The sequence below is a fragment of the Ammospiza nelsoni genome, chromosome 17 (assembly GCF_027579445.1).
Source record: "Ammospiza nelsoni isolate bAmmNel1 chromosome 17, bAmmNel1.pri, whole genome shotgun sequence".
In the NCBI taxonomy this organism is placed as follows: Eukaryota; Metazoa; Chordata; class Aves; order Passeriformes; family Passerellidae; genus Ammospiza; species Ammospiza nelsoni.
The window spans coordinates 6463082-6485354 of record NC_080649.1 but is presented as its reverse complement, the minus strand read 5'-3'; the positions used below and the strand labels follow the sequence as shown (position 1 = coordinate 6485354).

At 38.2% G+C, this 22273-nt stretch overlaps 1 protein-coding gene across 1 annotated transcript in view; it reads left to right on the top strand.

The window, feature by feature from the left end:
- Positions 1-22273, top strand: part of TRRAP (transformation/transcription domain associated protein) — a 75420-nt gene that overhangs the window by 32502 nt on the left and 20645 nt on the right. The window contains exons 38-61 of the mRNA XM_059484358.1: positions 166-294; positions 904-1170; positions 1693-1899; positions 2785-2943; positions 3032-3166; positions 3341-3451; positions 4292-4438; positions 4749-4962; positions 5661-5786; positions 7404-7550; positions 8706-8908; positions 9585-9706; positions 10541-10754; positions 11516-11695; positions 12016-12162; positions 12780-12899; positions 13195-13482; positions 14039-14176; positions 14558-14670; positions 15180-15315; positions 17658-17849; positions 19734-19929; positions 20551-20816; positions 21500-21600. Coding sequence (XP_059340341.1) covers positions 166-294; positions 904-1170; positions 1693-1899; positions 2785-2943; positions 3032-3166; positions 3341-3451; positions 4292-4438; positions 4749-4962; positions 5661-5786; positions 7404-7550; positions 8706-8908; positions 9585-9706; positions 10541-10754; positions 11516-11695; positions 12016-12162; positions 12780-12899; positions 13195-13482; positions 14039-14176; positions 14558-14670; positions 15180-15315; positions 17658-17849; positions 19734-19929; positions 20551-20816; positions 21500-21600 — 4058 coding nt within the window. The remainder of the gene's footprint in view (positions 1-165; positions 295-903; positions 1171-1692; positions 1900-2784; positions 2944-3031; positions 3167-3340; positions 3452-4291; positions 4439-4748; positions 4963-5660; positions 5787-7403; positions 7551-8705; positions 8909-9584; positions 9707-10540; positions 10755-11515; positions 11696-12015; positions 12163-12779; positions 12900-13194; positions 13483-14038; positions 14177-14557; positions 14671-15179; positions 15316-17657; positions 17850-19733; positions 19930-20550; positions 20817-21499; positions 21601-22273) is intronic.

Here is a 22273-nt window from a genome sequence, read left to right as displayed (position 1 = left end):
GAAAATCAGCGTGTGTCTTTTTTCTTGGGGTTTTATGTATAGTTTCCTTTTGTAACTCAGTGAGTGTGTCCAACAGGCAGGTTTACATGTGGGAGTACTTGAATATTGGCTGCCATTAGAAGAATATAATAGTACAGTAAAACTTGCTTTGTTTATGTTCTGTAGGTGCTGCAACATATCCTGAATCCTGCTTTCTTGTACAGTTTTGAAAAAGGAGAAGGTGAACAGCTGTTAGGCCCCCCAAACCCAGAAGGAGATAATCCAGAAAGCATCACTAGTGTTTTTATAACAAAGGTAACAGTCTTTGTTTACATTGAAGTATTTGAAAATTAAAACAAAAAGTTGGTCCTCTCATTTGACTTTTCATCCTGCTTTGAATTATTTGTTCTGTTCCGAATATTATGGTCTGTTATGTTGAATTCCTTCATAATGTTGAATGTGAGATCCATTAGTCATCAGTAGGATGGGACTACAATTTTCAGTTTATGCTGTTTTCAGATTTGGAATGTGCCTTTATAAATGAACCTTACTTGGCTATAATCCCAGTGTTTTTATAAGGAAAGCTTTCCATGACCCAGCATCAGTGTCTTTCTAATTCACTGCTATTTCATGGAACCAGTCAGAGGTTATAAAACAAATGTTGTTGAAGATGAGGGTGGGGGTTTTAATTTTTTTTTATAGGTTAGCAGTTTGGAAGTTCCCAGATGTTCTCATAATTTAAAGATTCGCAGTTCAGGAGGTTGTTTTGTGAGTACTAAACTGAGTCAAGAAAGCAATTATAATTAGTTCTTAGTCTTCTTAAAAACCACTCAAAAAGCAAAAATTTGGTACTTTGCCTTTATAATAATAAAAGTAGTTTTTTATCAGCTTTATTCTCTCTTCTTTGATCCTGCCTGGAACTAGGTACTTGATCCAGAAAAGCAGGCTGATATGCTGGATTCTCTGAGGATCTACCTGCTGCAGTTTGCCACGCTGCTGGTGGAGCATGCTCCCCATCACATCCACGACAACAACAAGAACAGGAACAGCAAACTGCGGCGCCTGATGACCTTTGCCTGGCCCTGCCTCCTGTCCAAGGCCTGCGTGGACCCAGCCTGCAAGTACAGTGGCCACTTGCTCTTGGCACACATCATTGCCAAGTTTGCCATTCACAAGAAGATTGTTCTGCAGGTATTGACCACGGGCTTGTGTTTAGTTTATGGAGTGCTTTCTTTTATTGGAAGATTCTGAGTAGAAGCTGCACGGTGGTTTTGAATGCTGAGTGTAACTCAAACACCACAAACAAATGCAGAAGAAGCAGGCCAAATGTTTAAGACAGATTTGCTTGGGAATAGGAGTGTATAGAAAGAAGCAGGAAGGGTAAGTAAGACAAGTAGATGTTTTGGTTGAATTAGCAAAATTGGGAATGTTTGTTCATTTAGGAGACAGACACTTCAGTTGAGACTCAATGTGGGGACCAAGGGAAAACTTCAAATTGGGCAGTGGAGAGGGAGGAAGATAAGGGAATGTAGAGGAAACAGAAGTATATGCTCTATGCTTCTGCTGCTGATGTATCATGGTATTTTTAACAAATTATGGGCCTTTAGAGAAAAATGTTTTTTTAGAAAACGTGTTGTTGTTTCCCTTTCTTTATAAATGCTTTGTTTTTGTAAATGCATGCAGTATTGATGTTGATGAAGCTCTGCTGTTCAGGTTTTCCACAGCCTTCTCAAAGCTCATGCAATGGAAGCCCGGGCCATTGTCAGGCAGGCCATGGCTATCCTGACTCCAGCTGTGCCTGCTCGAATGGAGGATGGACACCAGATGCTCACTCACTGGACACGAAAAATCATTGTGGAGGAGGGCCATACAGTGCCCCAGCTAGTACATATTTTGCACTTGATAGTGCAACATTTCAAGGTACTTGTGCTGTTACTCTGGTACTCACTGTATCTCCAGTATCAAGGAAGTAAACAGTTTGATTAGAAAAACAGCATAATCTGATTTATATGGTTTAGCTTCAAAATGCATCATTTGTCTGTAAAGATACTTATCTATAGCTGAATACAACTGTTTAACAGCAATAGCAAGTAATTCATTAAGCTCTGTCATGACTGAAGTTAGAACTCCAAATGTCAGGTTAGAGTCTGCAACATGAATTCATTGCACATGCATTAGCAGTGTTCTTTAACAGGTCTGTGAAGATTCTCTAAGAGTTCTTTTTAAAAAGTGCAGAACTACATTCATTGCCATCTTCCAGTAGTCCTTTTTTGTTTGACTCTATTTATTCTGTGGGATTAACAAGATCACTTTTATCTGTAGCCAGGATATGTTGGGAAGCATTGAACAAATGGGGGAATGGTACAGAATGTCAACATAGGAACATTTTTTGAAAACACGTATTAAAATGCTATCCAAAGGGACAGCTAATACACATTTTTCAGGAATGATGCCTCAAAAATTTTTGAAAGAATATCTAATGAGTGTGCTCAGATGTGAGCTGAAGCTCTTTAAAAGGCTTGGAAAAAAAGTTAGTCTGATTGGTCCTTGAGAAAAACCATGAGTCTTAAAAAGAACATGTTCATTTGAATGCATGAAATCAGTAGTCACTACTGAAAGTTATAGCCAAAATACTATTTTCAGTGCACCAGTTAATTTTCCATATTGCAAAATTTGAAGTAGTACAGGTTTAGCAAACTTTGGAATTGATGACTGTTTTACAATTTTGCTTTATTTCAACTTTGTAGGTTTTGTGTAGAATGTTACTGGTTAATGACTAACATTTCTGTGAAACCATTTTTTCAGGTTTATTATCCTGTGAGACATCACTTGGTTCAGCATATGGTCAGTGCCATGCAGAGACTGGGCTTCACTCCCAGTGTTACAATAGAGCAAAGAAAATTAGCTGTGGATCTTGCTGAAGTTGTTATTAAATGGGAATTGCAAAGAATCAAAGACCAGCAGGTAGGAAATCAAAATAAATGGTAAAGATTGAACTGTTCCACCGTTTAATGTACTTTTTTTTTTAACATGCACATTGCTGATATTTCAGCCAGATTCAGATATGGACTCAAGTGCAAGTGGAGAAGGAGCAAGTTCTGCCTCATCTGCTGTTAAAAGAGGATTGTCTGTGGATTCTGGCCAAGAAGTAAAACGATTCAGGACAGCTACAGGAGCAATAAGTGCTGTAAGAGAAAATCAGGATTTGTTCAGAGACTCTAAGTAGCGTAATTGTTTTTTCCACATGACTCCAAACTCCCTAGTTTGAATTTGTTTTAGCTTTAGCGAGTATTTTAAATCTGTTCTTGTTGTTTCCCTCCTTCAGTCTGGCTGATGGCTTTTGTGTTTTGTGTGCATGCAGGTGTTTGGACGGAGCCAGTCCCTGCCAGGAGCTGATGCCCTCCTTGCCAAGCCCATTGACAAGCAGCACACAGACACTGTTGTGAATTTCCTGATCAGAATTGCTTGCCAGGTACTGTGGTTATTCTGATATGCAGATACCAGTGTGGAGTAGCAGCCAAACCCATAAACCCCTCTTTTCACACAGGTCCTTTTAGGCTTGGATTATTTTAATGTTTCTGTGCTTTTTCATGATTAATTTACATATTTGGGTGATGCTGCAATGTATGCTTGTTCTATTGCCTAGGTTAAATGTCAAGAATACTTTATCCCAAAATATTTTGAGAGTTTTATAGGGAATGACTGTATCTAGGGGTAATGATTGTAGTTATATTTTCAAAATCCTATACATGGAATTACTTTCCTGCAGCATGTCAATCTAAAGTTTTTTCACCAAATTTGGAGGGAATTAATTTTTCTAGAATGGGAAAAATTATCTGGGTGTACCTCCAGGCTGCAAATTTTATGGCTTCTGCTCATCCAGCAGACTCAGCTGGTAAGTAGCATGGGATTTTATATCCCACAGTCCATTGCACAAAATAGATGTGCTCTTAAGTATAAAAATGAATTGAGTAAAGAGCTGCACATGTTTATGGATATCTTGCAAACAGTTAAGATTAACTATCTTGAGTATGTTCAGAGTTGTAGTAATAAAGGATAGCATGAAACTTTTGTTTAAATACACCTTTGATGGGTGATTTGGGTTAATTAGCTAGCAATTTAGGCACCAGTTCTGGTGTTTACTATTAGTTGTCAGCTTTTTATGCATTAAATGCTGTGTGACTGTACTGATAAAACTACTTGAGCTCATCCATTTCAGAAATAAGAAATTACATACTTGCATGGAATGAATAATAAATTAATGACTTGGTTCCAAAAGGGTGTCATTTTGTTAACTCTGATTAATTGCTAGGTAAATGACAACTCCAACACTGCTGGATCCCCTGGGGAGTTGCTGTCTCGACGCTGTGTCAACCTTCTGAAAACAGCTTTGAGGCCAGACATGTGGCCCAAGTCAGAGCTGAAGTTGCAGTGGTTTGATAAGCTGCTCATGACTGTGGTAGGTCACATTCTGGTCCTGTAGGCCTTCAGGCTTCCCTGGGATGTGGGATGATTGAATACCAGTCATATCTGGAAATAGATTTTTGCAGTACTAATTTTTTCTTTGCAGTGGAATAAAGAAGTTGTTAAGTGTGTGAATTGCAGCAGTGGTTATAGTTTGTAGAGCTGCAGTGCTGACTGGTTGATATGGCTTATTTATTTTTTGGGGTTTTTTCTTAGTAGGTTTTAAAAGATTTGATCTGAGTTCAGTAATCTGTGTAATTCCTGTTTACCCTTACTCATTGCCTTTTGGGGCGCTTTCTCTTTAGGAGCAGCCCAATCAGGCCAACTTTGCCAACATTTGCACTGGCTTAGAGGTCTTAAGCTTCCTGCTGACTGTGCTACAGCCCCCTGCTATCCTGAGCAGCTTCAAGCCCCTCCAAAGAGGAGTAGCAGCCTGTATGACCTGTGGCAACACCAAGGTTTTGAGGGCTGTCCACAGTTTGCTGTCTCGCTTGATGGGAATTTTCCCCACAGAACCAAGTGAGTGGTGTTTTCTCCCTCCTTTTATCCTTTATTGCTGCATTACTTAAGTGGTTGAGGGGTGGGATGAAAGCACTCTTTGGAATGTGCTAATATTCTGTTTTATGATTCCTGCATTTAACGGTCCATTTTAGCTTACACTTTCAACCTCTGATTAAGAAAGGAAAAGCTGAAAGAAGTAATCATGTGGAATACATCATTATCCATTGACATAAAAACTTAATAACCTGTGGCTGTCATAACTTTAGTTCAAGAAATGCATCCTATAAATTTAATGTATTTTTGCAATTAGATTTTTTTCAGCTGCAGAAGTGCAATTTTTTAGTTATTAAGTTTTGCTGTTTTGCTGAAACAAGGAAGGGAGATAATGTGTAAAAAAGAAAGGCAATAAGTAATACACTGCGTCTTAACAGAAGCTAATTTAGATAATACTTTCTTGGAGAAAAGTAAATCAAAAAGTAAATCAGTAATGTAAGACTGCTCATTAAATTGAGTTACTCAGAAGAAGTGAATTATCAAAGACATACTGGTATAATAAAGAGCTTTATATAAATGAAGGATCTGCCTATGTCACCTTAGATTGTTGACAGTGTAAGACTGCAGTGATGTTTTAGTGACCGTACATTGACAGTGTAACTGTTCTTTGCCTGTTCTGTGGGTAGTGTTACCAAAACTAAACACATCTCTGAACTCTGCAGGTACCTCAAGTGTGGCTTCCAAGTACGAAGAGCTGGAGTGCCTTTATGCTGCAGTTGGGAAGGTCATTTATGAGGGACTGACTAATTATGAAAAGGCCACCAATGCCAACCCTTCCCAGCTCTTTGGTAGGTGTCCCACACCCCTGGCAGCTATGTGGGAATGCCCCTGAATGAGTCCTGTCTTTGTCACAAGTTTCCTTTTCCATAAATCTGATCTGATGCAGTGGAAGCATTTCAGGCTTGAGAGATTGGCTTGGGATGTCGTGTCTGTGAAGGAAGGGAATGGAGGGGGGTTCATTGTGTTCTGTCTGCTCCCTGAAGTGACTTGGGAACAATTTTTGGAGGTGGGGAGCTGTAGATCTGCTAGGTGGAAGCCTTTTGTATTCAAAGTACATAGGTGCAGTATTGATATTAGCCAAAAAATAAAGTAAAAGTTACTGGCACCTTCTTACATGGAAAAAAACCAAATCCTGCAGGTCCTCTGAGATAGGACAGGACAGTTCAGTGAATGTGTGTTGAGTCTTATATGTTCCTGCCTTTATTTTTAATTTTTTAAGCCTCATTTATTAGCTTTTATTAGATTTAGGTACTGATTAAGATTTATGTATTTATAGATCTTAAACTCTCAGTAATCAAGAAATTACAAAAATACTACTTTTTTAAGTGACAAAATCTGAATTTTTAGCATAGCCCATTCTGAAGAGCTGAAATGCTTTTCTTTTCTTGTTTTTTTTTGTACTTACTGAACTGCTAGACAACTAAGCTACATAATAGAATGACAGAGATATATAGGAATAATAGAGTTTGGCCCAGAACTGGTTGTGTTGGTAATACAGACCTGAAATTGTACAATGTTGGAAAACCTGCTGATTTAAATGGCAAATGTCCTTCACTGTTGTATTCTGTGAGCTGTGTAGATGGCTGTAATTTTACCTTGGGAATTGCCTATTTGTCAGATGTCAGGAGGTGCTTTACATCAAACTAACCATGAAAGATGTTTCTTACATTTTGTCCAGAACCCCATTTAAAAGCAGCACCACAATCAAGCTGTCAGGAGGTGCATTTTGTAGTAACTCTGTGGCTCAGAGGCTGAGCTTTGTGGGCCAAATTTTGTGCCCATCTGATCAGAAAAAGAAATCAAAACTTTGGCAGGAGCCATTCAATGACCAGAGCATGCTTCTGTAGATGTGCTGTGTAAATACATTGAATTAAAAAGTTGCAGTAGGTTTTTTTTTAGGAGGTATAATTTTAGAGGATGTATGTGCTTTTTAAGAGTGAACTAGTCAACTTGAGTTAACTTCTTCAATCCACAGAAATTGATTTATTAAACTTTTTTATAAAGTCTCTAGGTTAGAAAACCCAAGTTATGATTTATTAATTACTAAACCTGGGCCTGCTAATTTAAAAGTTTTTCTACTTTTTGCTACTAACATAAATGTGCAATATAAGGAGTAGTTGCATTTTTTAAGGTCTTGGAAATATTTGTTCTCAATCCTTTTCTTCCTGTCCTCCCTTTTTCCCCTTGCTGTTCATCACACACTTGTATGCAAAACTTTGAAATACTTTAATTAGTGCAAAATTAAAGTTGAGACTGAAATTGAGACTGAAATTTTTCTCCAAATCTCTCCAGATTTCTAATGTTTGTAACCTAGGTAGTCCCATCCTTCTTTCATGGCATCTGTACCTTACTCAGGTCATGCCCAAAAGAAGTTTCAATTCCTGAAGCCTTGTTTTTATCTCTAGGGACTCTGATGATTCTGAAATCTGCATGCAGCAACAACCCCAGCTACATTGACAGGCTGATCTCAGTTTTCATGAGGTCCCTGCAGAAGATGGTCAGGGAACACCTGAACCCACAGGCAACAGCAGGAGCAGCAGAAGCAAACACAGGTATTACCTTGTGCAGTCTGTTATCTGTTAGTGATTAGAAGTGTTAGAAAGAATTAAAATATCTTCATTCTAAAGGGATTCAAATGACTGTGCAGGGTTTGTGTGCATTATAACTTGTTGAAAAATACTTCAGCCTTAGTGAGTAGTGCTACTGAAGTATTGAGAGCTAAAAATGCACTTATGAGTTCCAGTTATCTGCTTAATATATGAATTTCATTATTAGCCCAGCCTTTTCAGTGAAGGGTTAGTGAAACATTTGCTGAGCTGCAGCATAAAGAGAAGTGCAGAAATTCTTCAAAGCTTTAGAGGGTTGAGGGGAGAGGGGCTGAATTTTCTTGATTGGTCTGTGCTTTCACTTTATTTTTTTTTAACTCCTTCCTATTTTATAATATTAGAACAAATGTGTTTGAATTGACTTGTGGAAGTGGATGCTTTAGCATCTCTTTCAGTCAGTATAATGCTGTCTGTTGTCAAATGAATTAGAAAAAATTAGATGTTCTTGTAGAAGAAAACTCAGTGCTGGTAAAGGGCCTTGTAATTTACTAATTAATAAGCTACTGAAGTAACCTTTGAAATAATTGTTGCTGTTAGATTTCCAGCCCATACTTAATTTAATTTTTGAGAACATTGTAAATTTTATTAATGCTGAGAAACAATTGGAAAATTATTAAACTTCATTGATAAACAAGTCAGGAAATTAGCTGAACAGAATTAGAGAATTAGCTGCATCACAGACAATTTCTTTCACAAAGTTAATTGTAGTTTTTCAGTATTAGGGGTCTGTAATGCCTTCTACTAAAGATCTGCAGAAAGGAAAAAACAGGCTTGCCTTTAGGATTTTGAATGGATTTGATTTTGAAGGAAGTCACAGAATCATAGAATAATTTGGGTTAGAAGGAACCTTAAAGATCATCTAATTACAACCCCTTCCCATGGGCAGGGGCACCTTCCACTGGACAGTTGTTAAAGCTGCCCTTGGCTTGCCTTAGTTGTGTAGGAATGTCAAGGAGTAATTCTGAACACATCTCTGGGGATGTATTTCCAGGCAAGAGATGATGCTGATATTTTTAAAATTACAGCATCTTATCTGGAAATTTTTTTCCTAGGTGGTTCATAGGTGAATACACAACTCTAACCCTTTTTTTGCATCCATAGCAGGTACAAGTGAACTGGTAATGCTGAGTCTGGATCTTGTGAAAACTCGCCTGGCTGTGATGAGCATGGAAATGAGGAAAAATTTTATACAAGCTATTCTAACATCTCTCATTGAAAAATCCACTGATGCCAAAATTCTTCGTGCAGTGGTAAAAATAGTGGAGGAGTGGGTGAAGAACAATTCCCCAATGGCAGCTAATCAGGTAAATTGAGTAGATGAAGTCATTATTGCTCTCAAATACTAAATAACTATGGTTAGCCAATATAATTCATCAGTTTTGACAATGAAGTTTGTAATGATCTGTTATATATGTTTAGATGTCCTTGATGGTATTTAGACTATTTTAATTCCCTGTGAAAATAGCTGCAGCTATAGATACTTGGCATTTTATAGGCTTATATTTGATGTTTGATCTCAAATGCTGCTTTGTGGAGAACTTCCTTTAAAGTTTTAAAATATACTTCACATTAACCTGGATAGAAAGACTCTTCAGGGGGAAGATGACTAATGCTGGTATAAATTGTGTTACTCTTTAACATTTTGTGGCCTCCTCAATCTGCCATATTTTCGTTAAAGAGTTGAGCTCTTTACAGCCTAGTGCTGTACAAAAGGACCCACACTTTTTATAATATACATTTTTAAATCCCTGAACAAGTTAAAATTATTTTTAGTCACAATTTTAAAATTCTCCAGCATATATTAGGGGGATAAGTGCTTGAGTTATTTTTATTTTTAAGAACTATGACCTACCAAGCTCTTTTTCAGTACTTTAGAAGCAGAGTCCTGTAGAGAATGGCTGAGTTGTAATTTGAATGTGCTAGTTCTCTGCATGTTTTAAGATGAATTGACAAAATTAATCATGTGTTCTTTTACCACAGACACCTACTCTCCGGGAGAAGTCCATTTTGCTGGTGAAAATGATGACTTACATTGAAAAGCGTTTTCCAGAAGACCTTGAATTAAATGCTCAGTTCTTAGACCTTGTTAACTATGTCTATAGGTAATTATAGCAATTAATCACTTAGTGCAGCTTATTGGTTCATAATTTGTACCATATATGAACTTTATAGCATGTCATCAATCCTTTTAGTCTGAATTAAGGGATTTTTTTTTCCTAAAATGCAAAATCAATTCACTCTACTGAGACCACAGTGCATATTTATGGAATGCAATTTGAAAACAGGAATTCCTTAGTAAGGATTTTTACTTTTGGCACATTTTGGATAAAATACCTCCACCCCAACTTCTTCTTTTCCCAAGATACCAAAGCATCCTTGTAGCTGACTGTGGTTACAGCTAAGATCTGTCTTTTCACATTCATAGGATGTAAAGATTCTTTTCCCTTGAAACTTAATTGTAAATTACACTTTCAGGAGAGTAACTTTTTCTAGGTAGACTTGAAGATTTGAATCACAATGAAATAATTAAAATAGTCACCTTCTCAACAAATGCCAGGTATTTAATGATGTACTGCTGCTTCACATTATTTTGCAGTTACTTTGCTGCTGTACTCTGCTGGTTAACTGTGCAAAACTTTGGTGTGCACACAATGCTCAGAAAGTTTCATCAATCAATACCATTTGTTATTTCAAACAGCATACAGATGTAGCTCAGTGTTTCACAATTATGATAAGATTTTATCCTGAAAGAGTATTTCTGATAGTTCTGGGCAGTTTTACAACAAGCAGCAATGTTTGCTGTTTCTCTCAAAAACTGCACCTGGGTATTTGCCACATGTGTTGTTTTACAGAATGTAATTTCTTGGAGCTTTTATACAAAACCTAGGAGTCTTCTCTTTCTAATGGCTCTGTTATTTAATCTTTATTCATTTTAGGGATGAGAACCTTTCTGGGAGTGAACTCACAGCTAAACTGGAGCCAGCTTTTCTCTCTGGTTTGCGCTGTGCCCAGCCACTCATCCGAGCCAAGTTCTTTGAGGTCTTTGACAATTCCATGAAACGCCGCGTGTACGAGCGCTTGCTGTATGTGACCTGCTCCCAGAACTGGGAGGCAATGGGAAATCACTTCTGGATAAAGCAGTGCATCGAGGTAGGGAAACTGCTTGTATCAGTTACATGCAATTAGATAAGTGTTTTATTCCTTATTTTTTCTTGTTGGGTGTAAAGGCACTGTATGGTGTGTGTTCTGTAGAGTGTATTGTCTGTATCAATGCTGAAAATACCAAGTCTGCTGCCTCAGCTCCTGTGGTGCTTGAAAAAGCTAAACAGTGAAATGCTGATGCTTGGGAAGTGGCTTTATATAAATGTTTAAATCTGTTTTCTCTGCCAAATAATGACCAGGTTAATACTTCTTAAGGAAAACAATCTCTTATAATTGATAATGACTAAGGAAAAAAACCCAAGAATTTTTGTAGGAGAAGGTTTCAAGAAAACTGTTAAAGCTGGAATGTTTCCTAACAGTATGACAGCTGTTAGGTGGGATTGCATTGAAATGAAATTGCATCTTTGCCTGGGTTATTTAAAATAAAATGGGAAAAAAACTTTTATTTTAACAATATGCATATTAAAGCATGAATTTAAGGTGACTATGAATGTCCATTTTAGGGTAAAAAAGTCTGTATTTATTAGCAGATTGAGGACACTTAATATATTTGCTAAAAAGTACAAAATTAATAGAGTCTCCTAGCCTTTAGGCCTAGGAGATTCTATTAATAAAGGTGATAAATAGGCCTTAAACTTACTATTGCAACTTTTATCTTCTTTTTAAATATTAAACCATAGTGATGCTTTCTTTGAAGTTCTGCAGTAAAATATATGTTCAAAAACTCTTGTTACTTCTCCACATGGCAGCTGCTTTTGGCAGTGTGTGAGAGGAACACCACGATTGGCACCAGCTGCCAGGGGGCCATGCTGCCCTCCATCACCAATGTCATCAACCTTGCTGACAGCCACGACAGGGCAGCCTTTGCCATGGTCACTCACGTCAAGCAGGAGCCTCGGGAGAGGGAGAACAGCGAATCCAAAGAGGAGGTAACTGATGGAGAATACTGTGGAGAAAGCAATCTCTCTGATGGAATTCGGCTCTTCCTAGTTTCTCGCCAGACACCTTTGGAGAACGAGTGATGATGTGTGCAGGTTGTTCATGTCTCCTGTGGTTTAAGCATGCGTGGGTCTCTCAGAACTCCCATTCATTCATTCAACACTCTAGGCAATTACAGATCTAAACCCGAAGAACAAAACAGTGAGGCCTGAATTAAATTGATCAGGAGGATGTTTTCTATTGTGGAAAACAAGCAAGAGTACACAGAAGGCGCCTATTTTTACGTACTGTGTTGTTTATTTCTGTGTAGGATGTTGAAATAGACATTGAATTGGCTCCAGGAGATCAGACCAGCACTCCCAAAACGAAGGAGCTTTCAGAGAAGGATATTGGCAACCAGCTGCACATGCTGACCAACCGGCACGACAAATTCCTCGACTCCCTGCGGGAAGTGAAGGTGGGTGCAGGTTGTTGGTGACAAACCACTTTAATCCTGAAACTTCAAACTGATCTGAAATGTTTTGTTTTTTTTTCCTTTTTATATCTCACATTTCTCATTTTTTAGCTGAGTTTTCTTATTTAGACATCTCTTATAATCTGTAGTGTCTTATGGTAAAAAATGCTTAAGCCTTCACTTCATTGCTAGTTATTACTGTATCCCCTTCCTACAAAATTAAATATCATCCACCTTCTAAGTGTATTTTAACAATTCATTTCAGAAAATAGTGATGACAAACACAGGGTATAGGATCAAAAATGTGTATCATCATCTTACGGTTACATAATGTCTAAGAAAATAATTTAGCTGAAAGCTATGTTTAAATAACTCCACACTAGCAACAGCTCTATCCAATTAGCCTGATTATTCCTATTACCAAGATGATCAACATCTTCCATTTTTCCTTGTTTTTTTGATGGTTGCAGTAATGAATCAGAGTCTTGATCAACATGAAAATAGGATTAAATTTTTGTTGAAAAGACATTAGTATTACTACTGAATCAACTGTATAACTGAACTGTTTTGCCACAGGATTAATTGTATTTTCCTGTTTCTGTACGTCTGTCTGTTTCCAGACGGGAGCATTGCTGAGTGCCTTTGTTCAGTTATGTCATATTTCTACACCTTTGGCAGAGAAGACTTGGATACAGCTATTTTCACGACTTTGGAAAATCTTGTCTGACAGACAGCAACATGTGAGAACCTTTCTCTCTCTCCATTTGCAGATTCCTCTTTGTAAATGACTGCTGTTCCAGGAAAATGTGTTTGTGTGGTGACTTTGTTCACTAGCTTTGAGATGTTTGCCATTCTCAGCCTGTTGAATGCTGTGTGCCTGTATCAATACATCTTTTGAAAGAAATAGGGCCTTTCATTTTACAAAGACAAATATACTTATTGAAGGGTTTTTTTCCTGTACTAGAGAGATGTTAAATCTGATTACTCTAATTGAAGAATCTGAATAGACAGATAATATGGTGTTTTTTCTTCTAGGCTCTAGCAGGTGAAATAAGCCCTTTCTTGTGCAGTGGAAGCCATCAGGTGCAGAGAGATTGCCAGCCAAGTGCCCTGAACTGCTTTGTGGAAGCAATGTCACAGTGTGTTCCTCCCATTCCCATCAGACCTTGTGTCCTGAAATACTTGGGGAAAACTCACAACCTCTGGTTTCGTTCCACACTCATGCTGGAACATCAAGCCTTTGAAAAAGGACTCAGTCTGCAGATTAAGCCTAAACAGACAACAGAATTTTATGAGCAGGAAAGCATAACCCCTCCTCAACAGGTAGTGTTATATTTATTGAAATACCTTGTGAAACATGAAGAGAAAAACCTAACACTGACAAGTCCTCCACTAAACCATGTCCCCAGTGTCACATTTTACATGTATTTTAAATACCACCAAGGACAGTGACTCTAGCACTACCCAGGGCAGCCTGTTCTGCTGCTTTACAACCTTTCCAGTAAAGACATTTTTCATAATACCAAATCTAAACCTCCCCTGGTGCAACTTGAAGCTGTTTCGTCTTGTCCTATTGTATTATTGACTTGTTTAAAAATTTTGTTTTTTTATGATTTGATCTGTTGTGTTAGGGAAGATAGGCAAGAGTCAGCGTACAAGCCTTAGGATGTTTTTGTCATGCAGTGTTGTTTTCAGTACATGGTTCTTACTAATTTCTTCTCTTGTAGAGTTTTAAAGAGAATTTTAATAAGTTTTGTAAGCCCTTCTCTGTTTCCATGTCTTTCTTAGCTTGTCTCAGTGTAGAACATGGGGTTTGCTACCTACTATGCTTTATAAAGACAGCTTAACTGTGGAGAAATATGTGTTCTTAACCTTGCAGGAAATCCTGGATTCCCTTGCTGAGCTCTACTCTTTGTTGCAAGAGGAGGATATGTGGGCTGGGCTGTGGCAGAAACGCTGCAAATTCCCAGAGACAGCAACAGCCATTGCCTATGAACAGCATGGCTTTTTTGAACAGGTACAGTCTTGATTTTAGTAATTATCTGAGTAGTTCTACTGTCAGGATAAATATTCTGGTCAGCAGAAAAGACTTCTGAATATTAATTATTAACTTCAGTCTTCTAAAATGGAAATGCCATGGCTTCTCTGCTGTCTACAGTAGTAGTTTGAGGCCTTTTAATACTGAGGTAAGGTGAAATTTTTGTGCACACCCATCAGATTTTCTTGACATTTGTCAAGCTGTCAAATAATAGCTATATTCAGGAATGAATTTAACACACTTGACTTCTTTTTTTCAAGTCTGTGAAGGTTTTCTTATCACTTGTTCTTAAAAATAAAAGAGTATTGAGTTATTGTGTACGTAGCAGATGGAAACCTGGAATGGTTGAATTTTCTTTAGGCACAAGAAACTTATGAAAAAGCAATGGAGAAGGCTAAAAAAGAGCATGAAAGGAGCAATGCTTCCCCTTCCATCTTTCCTGAGTACCAGCTCTGGGAAGACCACTGGATTCGGTAAGACTTGGAAGCTAATGTGGAACAAATATTTTTACTCTGCAATAGAGGCAAAATACCCTGCTCTTGGTTTAAAGCATTAGTTATGAGAATAAACTTACCTCAGGACTTAGCTCAGATACAGAGAAAACCTGAGGGAATAAAAAAAGCTATTTTGTATTCCCTTAACAGAGCCTCAGAAGTGATATGCCTGAATTGCTGTAAAAATGTAATTTGCTATTGGTGGAAACAGACTGGAGTTAAAATTTGTTTTTCCTATTTAAAATGGTTGTTCTGGGAGACACAAAATGCAGCTCTTCCCTGTTCACAGATTTCTGTATTATAACTGATAATAAATAAATAAAAAAAGTCTTCCCATCTGGATAAAACTTCTGCAGTGCTTGCAAAGCTGTTTGTAGACAAACAAATATGCACATAATATTCTGATACACAAACATTTATTGTCACTTTTATTGAAGTTTTTGGAGTTTTTTTGGTAACAAAATTGACACTGCCTTTAATTTTCTTAGTTGCTCAAAAGAGTTGAACCAGTGGGAGCCTTTGACAGAATATGGCCAGTCCAAAGGTCACATAAACCCTTACCTGGTGCTGAAGTGTGCGTGGAGGGTCTCAAACTGGATTGCTATGAAGGAGGCTCTGGTGCAGGTGAGTCAGGGCTTTTTGTGCTCATGTTTAGTTTCTCCTCATCCTGCCTTGGGTGTCTTCATTCTGACTGTTTTAGGAACCATCCCATGAGAATAAGCTGGTGGTTATTGCTCTTGAGGCTGCTAGGACAGCCAGGCTGCATGGACATCTTGAGCTTCCTGGGGCCAATGGCAGACTTCTGTTGGAGCTGCCAGTAGATTGGAATTTTTTTAAGTGTTCTATAAGGTGTCACTAATCTAAACAAGATGGAAAACATGGGGGGGAGTTTGTGTTTTGATTTGGTTTTTCTTAGATTTGGTTTTTCTCTTTTGCTTTAATTTTAAGGAAATATATTCTCTGTTCGTGGTAGGTAGAGTTGCTCATCTGATGAGGTAGTATAGAAACATTAACCAGATGTAAAGCTGAAATCTAAAAGGTGAGAATGCTGTATTAAATCGCAGGTGGAAAGGAGATTGCAGATCTTTAATGCACTATTGTATACAGTGGGGCAATACTGGAATTACTGTGCTAAAGATGCCAGAATTTGCAATGAAAGGGTGAAGTGCATATTTAAAATACAATGTGAAGCCAAATGTCTAAGCAGCAAACTGCACATGCAACAAAAACTGTCTTATGGGTACTATTTACATTTTAATTAATTTCTTTTGTTCTTATAACACTTAGTATTCTATGTCCTATTTAAGTATGCAACTTCAGAGGCTAAGTATAGAAATATATGAGAAAGCTTTAAAGCCTAAAATAAGAACTATATTGTACAGTATATTATAAGCCTTGAGCTTGAAGAGAGTGAAATAGATCATATCTGACAGCTTCTGGTTTTGGACAATTGCAAGTTGAGTGGAAGTGACAACCCTGAGTAAGTGCTGATATGCTGTAGCTGCAGTTGTATTAAATGAAGTATTTTCAGTAATGAGACATTTATTTTATGACTGAGGAGAAGATGCTGCTGAAGCCATAAATGGAGCCTTTGGGACTCTACTCAGGTTCTTGTAAAAGTGTCAGCACACGTTTGCATAAATATTGGGATCTGAAAGAATAATTGATTCTATGCTGCTGTACCTCACTACTCCAATTTTATTGATATTCTTTAATGTTGCTGTTTTTTGTCAAGTTCCATGGTTGATCCACAAGAGAGGCCAGGGATGATGGCAAATATCTATCAGTTTTTGTAAATCTTTGTGAAAGATTTTTAATAATCTACTCATTAAAGTTGAGCTATTAAAACAGCAAGTAGCCTTTGATAGGACCCAAGACTCATTTCCATTTGCTCACACTGCCATTGTGTTTAATGATCCAGTAGATAACATAATAAAGAAGGAGATTATTTTCACTGTGTAAGTGTAAGGATGCTACCTGGCACTTTCTCTTTGCTGGTTCAGGCGTAAAAGTCAGTTGAGGATAACAGGAATAACAATTGTGATGGTCACCATACAGTTTATCAGCAGGAGGATAATGCAGGGGGATTTCTGTGTTGCACATGAAACCATAAAGAGCTTGATGTAAAGTGAAGGAAAAAGAGGTGAGAAAGTTGTAGATTAAAGGCCTGCAGCATCAGCTGGTGAGCATTGGCTCAGTGCAAGTTTGCTGTAAAGTGCTCACAGAATTCATGTGCTGCACAATTCAAGTGCTTTGCTTGGTTTAGTCGCCTTATTTCTACTGTTCCAGAGTTCTGAGGAAATGGTTTAAAATTATTTTATAAAATTATTTTATGAATTATAAGTTTATGTGACCTGACTTTACACCTGTGCTCAGGAATTACTTGAACATAAATGAGAAGTTGGTTGTGATTCTATATCACAAATATAAGCTGTTTATTTTCATAAACTTAGCAATGCCCTAGAGCAGACAAGGAGTACAATGCTGCATGATGTGGGACAGTTAGGCACAGGATCCTTTTAGGTGAGAAGTTGCCATTTCGTGTTCTAGAGCCCCTGAAGCATTTCAGACTTAGTGTGTGTTATCTGCTGAGAAGCATCTTCTGACTTTGTGCAGGGTGAATTGTTTGCTGTGACCATCCTGCTCCTGTGGCAGGGCTGCTTTGGGCTGGCTCAGCTCTTTGAGATGCATTACAGTTGTCAGAATAAAAATACCCCAGCAGCAGCTTGGGCATGGGCACTTCTCTTGTGCTGAATTGGCAATTGAGGTGCTAGCCTGCCCTTGCCAGTAACTTTAGGAGAGCTGAAACTCCTCTAGGGACATAAATATTAATACTTCAGTCTGATATTTTTAAAAAATGAGATTATTTTTAAAACATCAAAGTTGTTTATTTAAGAAAGCTTAAAAATGTTAACTGCTTGAGTAGGAACGATCTTTACTGGATGTTTTTCCTATTCCACGACCAGGTGGAGCTGAGTTGTCCAAAGGAGATGGCCTGGAAGGTGAACATGTACAGGGGGTACCTGGCCATCTGCCACCCCGAGGAGCAGCAGCTGAACTTCATCGAGCGCCTGGTGGAGATGGCGAGCAGCCTGGCCATCCGCGAGTGGCGGCGCCTGCCCCACGTCGTGTCCCACGTCCACACCCCCCTGCTCCAGGTAACAGCAGAGCTCTCAGCTCCAGGTGTCCTCCAGTAGCAGGTCTCAGAACTGTTAAAAGCTTCAAGTGTGAAATATTTTAGTGTATATAATATATAGATATAGATATATATATAGTACTGATAGTTTTTGTGTCGCGGTATTTTTGTTCGAAGTTGCAGAATGTGTGTTTCTGTTTCTTCAAAGTACTTGTTGCTTATCAGGAAGAGCTTGTAAGTGATTAAACCCACCTTTTTTCAGATATCCAGAAATATTTTTGGGGAGCACCTGGCACAATTCTGATTATATGGAAATTTAGTTTAACTGTTAAATGAAATGAAATAACATGTTTTACATGGTGAAAAACAAATGGTTGTGTCCTTTGAAACTTTCACACACATTTTACCATAACAAAAATGGATTTCTGTTTCCTTTTGAAGTGTATAAAATATCAACACCCCGTTGTTTTCTCCATTATTTAATCATGTAAAAAATTAATTTTGCAACTGTAAGAGAAGAATTTTTGAGAGTAGATGTTTTATTGACAAGTATAATCAGACAGAAGTAGATGCCTAAATCCATCTTTAAAAATTCTGATTTGGCCCAGAGTTACTTTCAGAAGGTTCTTCAAAATGAACCTTGTCTGCTCTGATCTGTGTGGAACCAGTGTGGAAGTGGGGCTGAGGCAGATCGTGCTGGGCTTGGCAGTGTGGGATTTAGGCAAAACATTCCATTCATGTGACATTTAGGCTTTGTCCCTGTTTAGATACTCTATAAATATATACCTGACAAAGCTCTTGTTCCTGTGGAGGGAACCCTTCATCTCCAGGGGAGAAATTGTGGAATAGCTCAGTTTTCATAATGGATAATTTCTTGATGGGCCATTGCTCAGAGATCTGACACTGAGCCCTGCCTGTGGAAGTGCACAGGACTTTGCTTTGAGTTGTCTTTGATACAGAGGCCTCTGTGATTCTGTTTAAGATCAGTGGTTTCATTCTGTGTGTGTGATTCATAACCAATCTATGCCATATATGAAGGGGCTTCTATAAAATGATTGTTCCTGTGGGTAGAGCTCACACAGCAGCTCATACCTTTGAATTTTTATAGTATAAATTGATGCATCAGATAAAGTGAATGAATATGGAAGTTTTCTCCATATTCAGAAGAAGTTTTCAAGTAAATAAGTACAATTTGTGAGCTCACACAATACCATTAGATGGCTTCTCAATGAATGCAGTTCCTTCCTGCTAGGATTTCACCCATATCTCAAATTGCCCCCCCTCCCCTCCTCAAGAATGGCAGCATCTGCAGCAGGAAAAGATTAATATTGCTAAATAAAGTATTTAAGTGCTTTCAGATGTCAATTAAAACAAGCTTTTAAAACAATCTAATATGTATATATCCCTTGTGAAGAAATGATAAATTAGTCAGTGACTGACAGAGGTACAAATGCAGCCTCGAATTTGCACTGCAGTAATTACTTTTTTTTAAATATCAGATAGTATGTGATTAAATACCCATGAGAAAATTAAATTTATGTGATGAATGGGTGTAGGATGAAGGTTAAGCTATTGTGAGAGCTGATACTGAGATGATTGTAAGAAAATATTACTTTAATTTATTTTGTTTCAAGAGATTTCACTCTATAAATTTGGACTGCCTTTTTTTCTCACGTAGTTATCTCATTTGGTTGATTAACAGTGAATACAGCTGTTATCTGCCAAGTGGTAGCTTAGAGAATACTACACTGGCTTTATTGTACTACAGGTAATTAAATTCCATTAAAGTTTGTGGGCCTTTTCTTCAGGTGGTTGAAGTTTTAACAAACTGTCTGCTGCCTTTAGTGGGTTCGAGACTGCTGCCATCTTCTGTTTGGTCCTTATTTATATTGTGGATGTTTTCTAGGCAGCACAGCAAATAATTGAACTTCAGGAAGCAGCCCAAATAAACGCAGGACTGCAACCAACTAACCTGGGGAGGAACAACAGCTTACATGATATGAAGACTGTTGTCAAGACTTGGAGGAACAGGTTACCTATTGTGTCAGATGATTTATCCCACTGGAGCAGCATTTTCATGTGGAGACAGCATCATTACCAGGGTAAGTCTGCCTGGTCCAGCATGTATTCATCATAGAATTTTCCAGACAACACATATTGTATTTGCAGGGATCCCTGTGGCAGGGAGGAATGATGAATCTTTCTTCATGTCCTCAGAAGGCAAATTTATTATTTTATGATACTATAGTATATTAAAGAATACTATACTATACTAAAGAATACAGAAAGGATCCCTAAGAATGCTAAAAAGATAATAAAAAAAACTCATGACTCTCTTCAGAGTCCCAACACAGCTTGGCACTGATTGGCCAATGAGTGAAAATAACTCACACGAGAAATCAATGAAGCAATCTCCAAACACATTCCACGCATTAGACAACACAGGAGAAGCAAATGAGATAGGAATTGTTTTCCTTTTTCTGAGGCTTCTCAGCTTCCCAGGAGAAAAATCCAGAGAAGGGATTTTTCAGAGAATGTGAATGCCACAAAGACCTTAGTTCTTGGTGGCTGATTTTGGTGAATTGTAGATTTTATTCAATTTTCATTGAAATGCTTGATTGTCCTAAGTCATCCCCATCTTAAGTCATGTGTGTTGCTGTGTGAGGTGCTGCCCTCTGTGTAACACCATTTCCAATGGCACACATCTCACCTTGCCTTCCCAGCCATTGTGACTGCCTATGAGAACAGCTCCCAGCACGACCCCAGCTCCAACAACGCCATGCTGGGCGTGCACGCCTCGGCCTCGGCCATCATCCAGTACGGGAAGATCGCGCGCAAGCAGGGGCTGGTCAACGTGGCCCTGGACATCCTGAGCCGCATCCACACCATCCCCACCGTGCCCATCGTCGACTGCTTCCAGAAGATCCGCCAGCAGGTCAAGTGCTACCTGCAGCTGGCTGGAGTCATGGGCAAAAATGAGTGCATGCAGGTAGGGCAGCTTTGCTCCTGAAGCTGTTATTGGGTCCTGTAACCCCACGAGCCGTCAGATGCATTGATCTAAACAAGCTGCCTGTATCCAGAGCAGGGGCTGAGTTGCCTTGGCCGTGTTATAGCCTGCAGGGAGTGTTGCTTTGAGTCATGCTGGCAGTCCAAAGTAGTTAATGTCCACTGTGAATATATTAAAAATTAGCTGACCCAGAAGTAAAGCGGGAGTACATTTATTTAAATATTACAAGAGGGATAAATGGAAGGACTTTGAAAATGGCATTATTTTTAATAGGAAAAAACAACACTGAGTGTCTGACTCATGAGTGATGGATGCAGTCAAATTGAAGTAACATTGTATGTGTTGAAAAGGAAAAAATGTGATTTTAGGCAAAACCCACTGGCATGTGGGTGACCAGCAAATGAACCTTGTAATATAACATAAGTATAATTGTAACATAAACAAGGTGGGAAGATAACCTGCTAAATGTTGCCTGTAGTAGTTGGTTTCCATAGGCCAGTGGAAACTTAAAATTGTCAGTCTGTACTTTTTAAAATTAAAACAAAATGCTTGAAAGTCATGCTGTTTAAATTTCAAGATAATATTCTGGCTGTTGTTTTATAGCACTTTCATTTAACAAAGCCTTCCCTCTCAAAAGACTTTTCTCACTAAGGCTTGTTTAACAGGGTCTTGAAGTTATTGAATCAACCAATCTGAAGTACTTCACCAAGGAGATGACTGCAGAGTTTTATGCTTTAAAAGGAATGTTCTTGGCACAGATTAACAAGTGAGTATGCTGGCTGCAAGAAGCACTAGCACACATCTGAAAAAAAATGTAGTTGAAGTATTCAACACAGTATTTGAGCAGAAAAGCCATTCCCTGTCTTTATACCAGCGTAAAATTTCTCACTGCTGTGTAAGAAAGTAAAAGTATCTGTGAGAGTTCCTTTGCAGTTTGGAGATGTAATGATTAGTCCTATATTGAAGCCTTGTAGGACAGAAGAAGAAATGGTTTTGCTTTCCACTGATAGGCATTTTACTGTTCTGAGGAAGATCTCTCTTTAATTCAATAAATAAATAGCTCATCAATCAAATTTTGTTTGGTAATGCCAAAAAGACCCCTTCAGATTTCAAGAGCACTTAGTGGGGATGGGATTTAATGACAATTTTGTTATGTGTTACATGTGGGTGGAATAATTCCTTTATCACTGCATTGTGGCCACTTATAGAATGAAATCCATCAGGTCTCAAGCTGTACACTGCAACCTCACATAGCAATTCAAGTCAGGAAATGATGAATATCTTCTTCTGTGGATACAAGAGAGGATTTTAAATAGGCAGACTGCAATTACTTGGATGGAAAGTACAGTGGGCTTTTATATGGTCACTGGCTTAATTGTAGTTGAGATGTAAAGAGAAGAAAGTGTGCCTCCCCTATATTGTTAAATTTTTAAAAATTC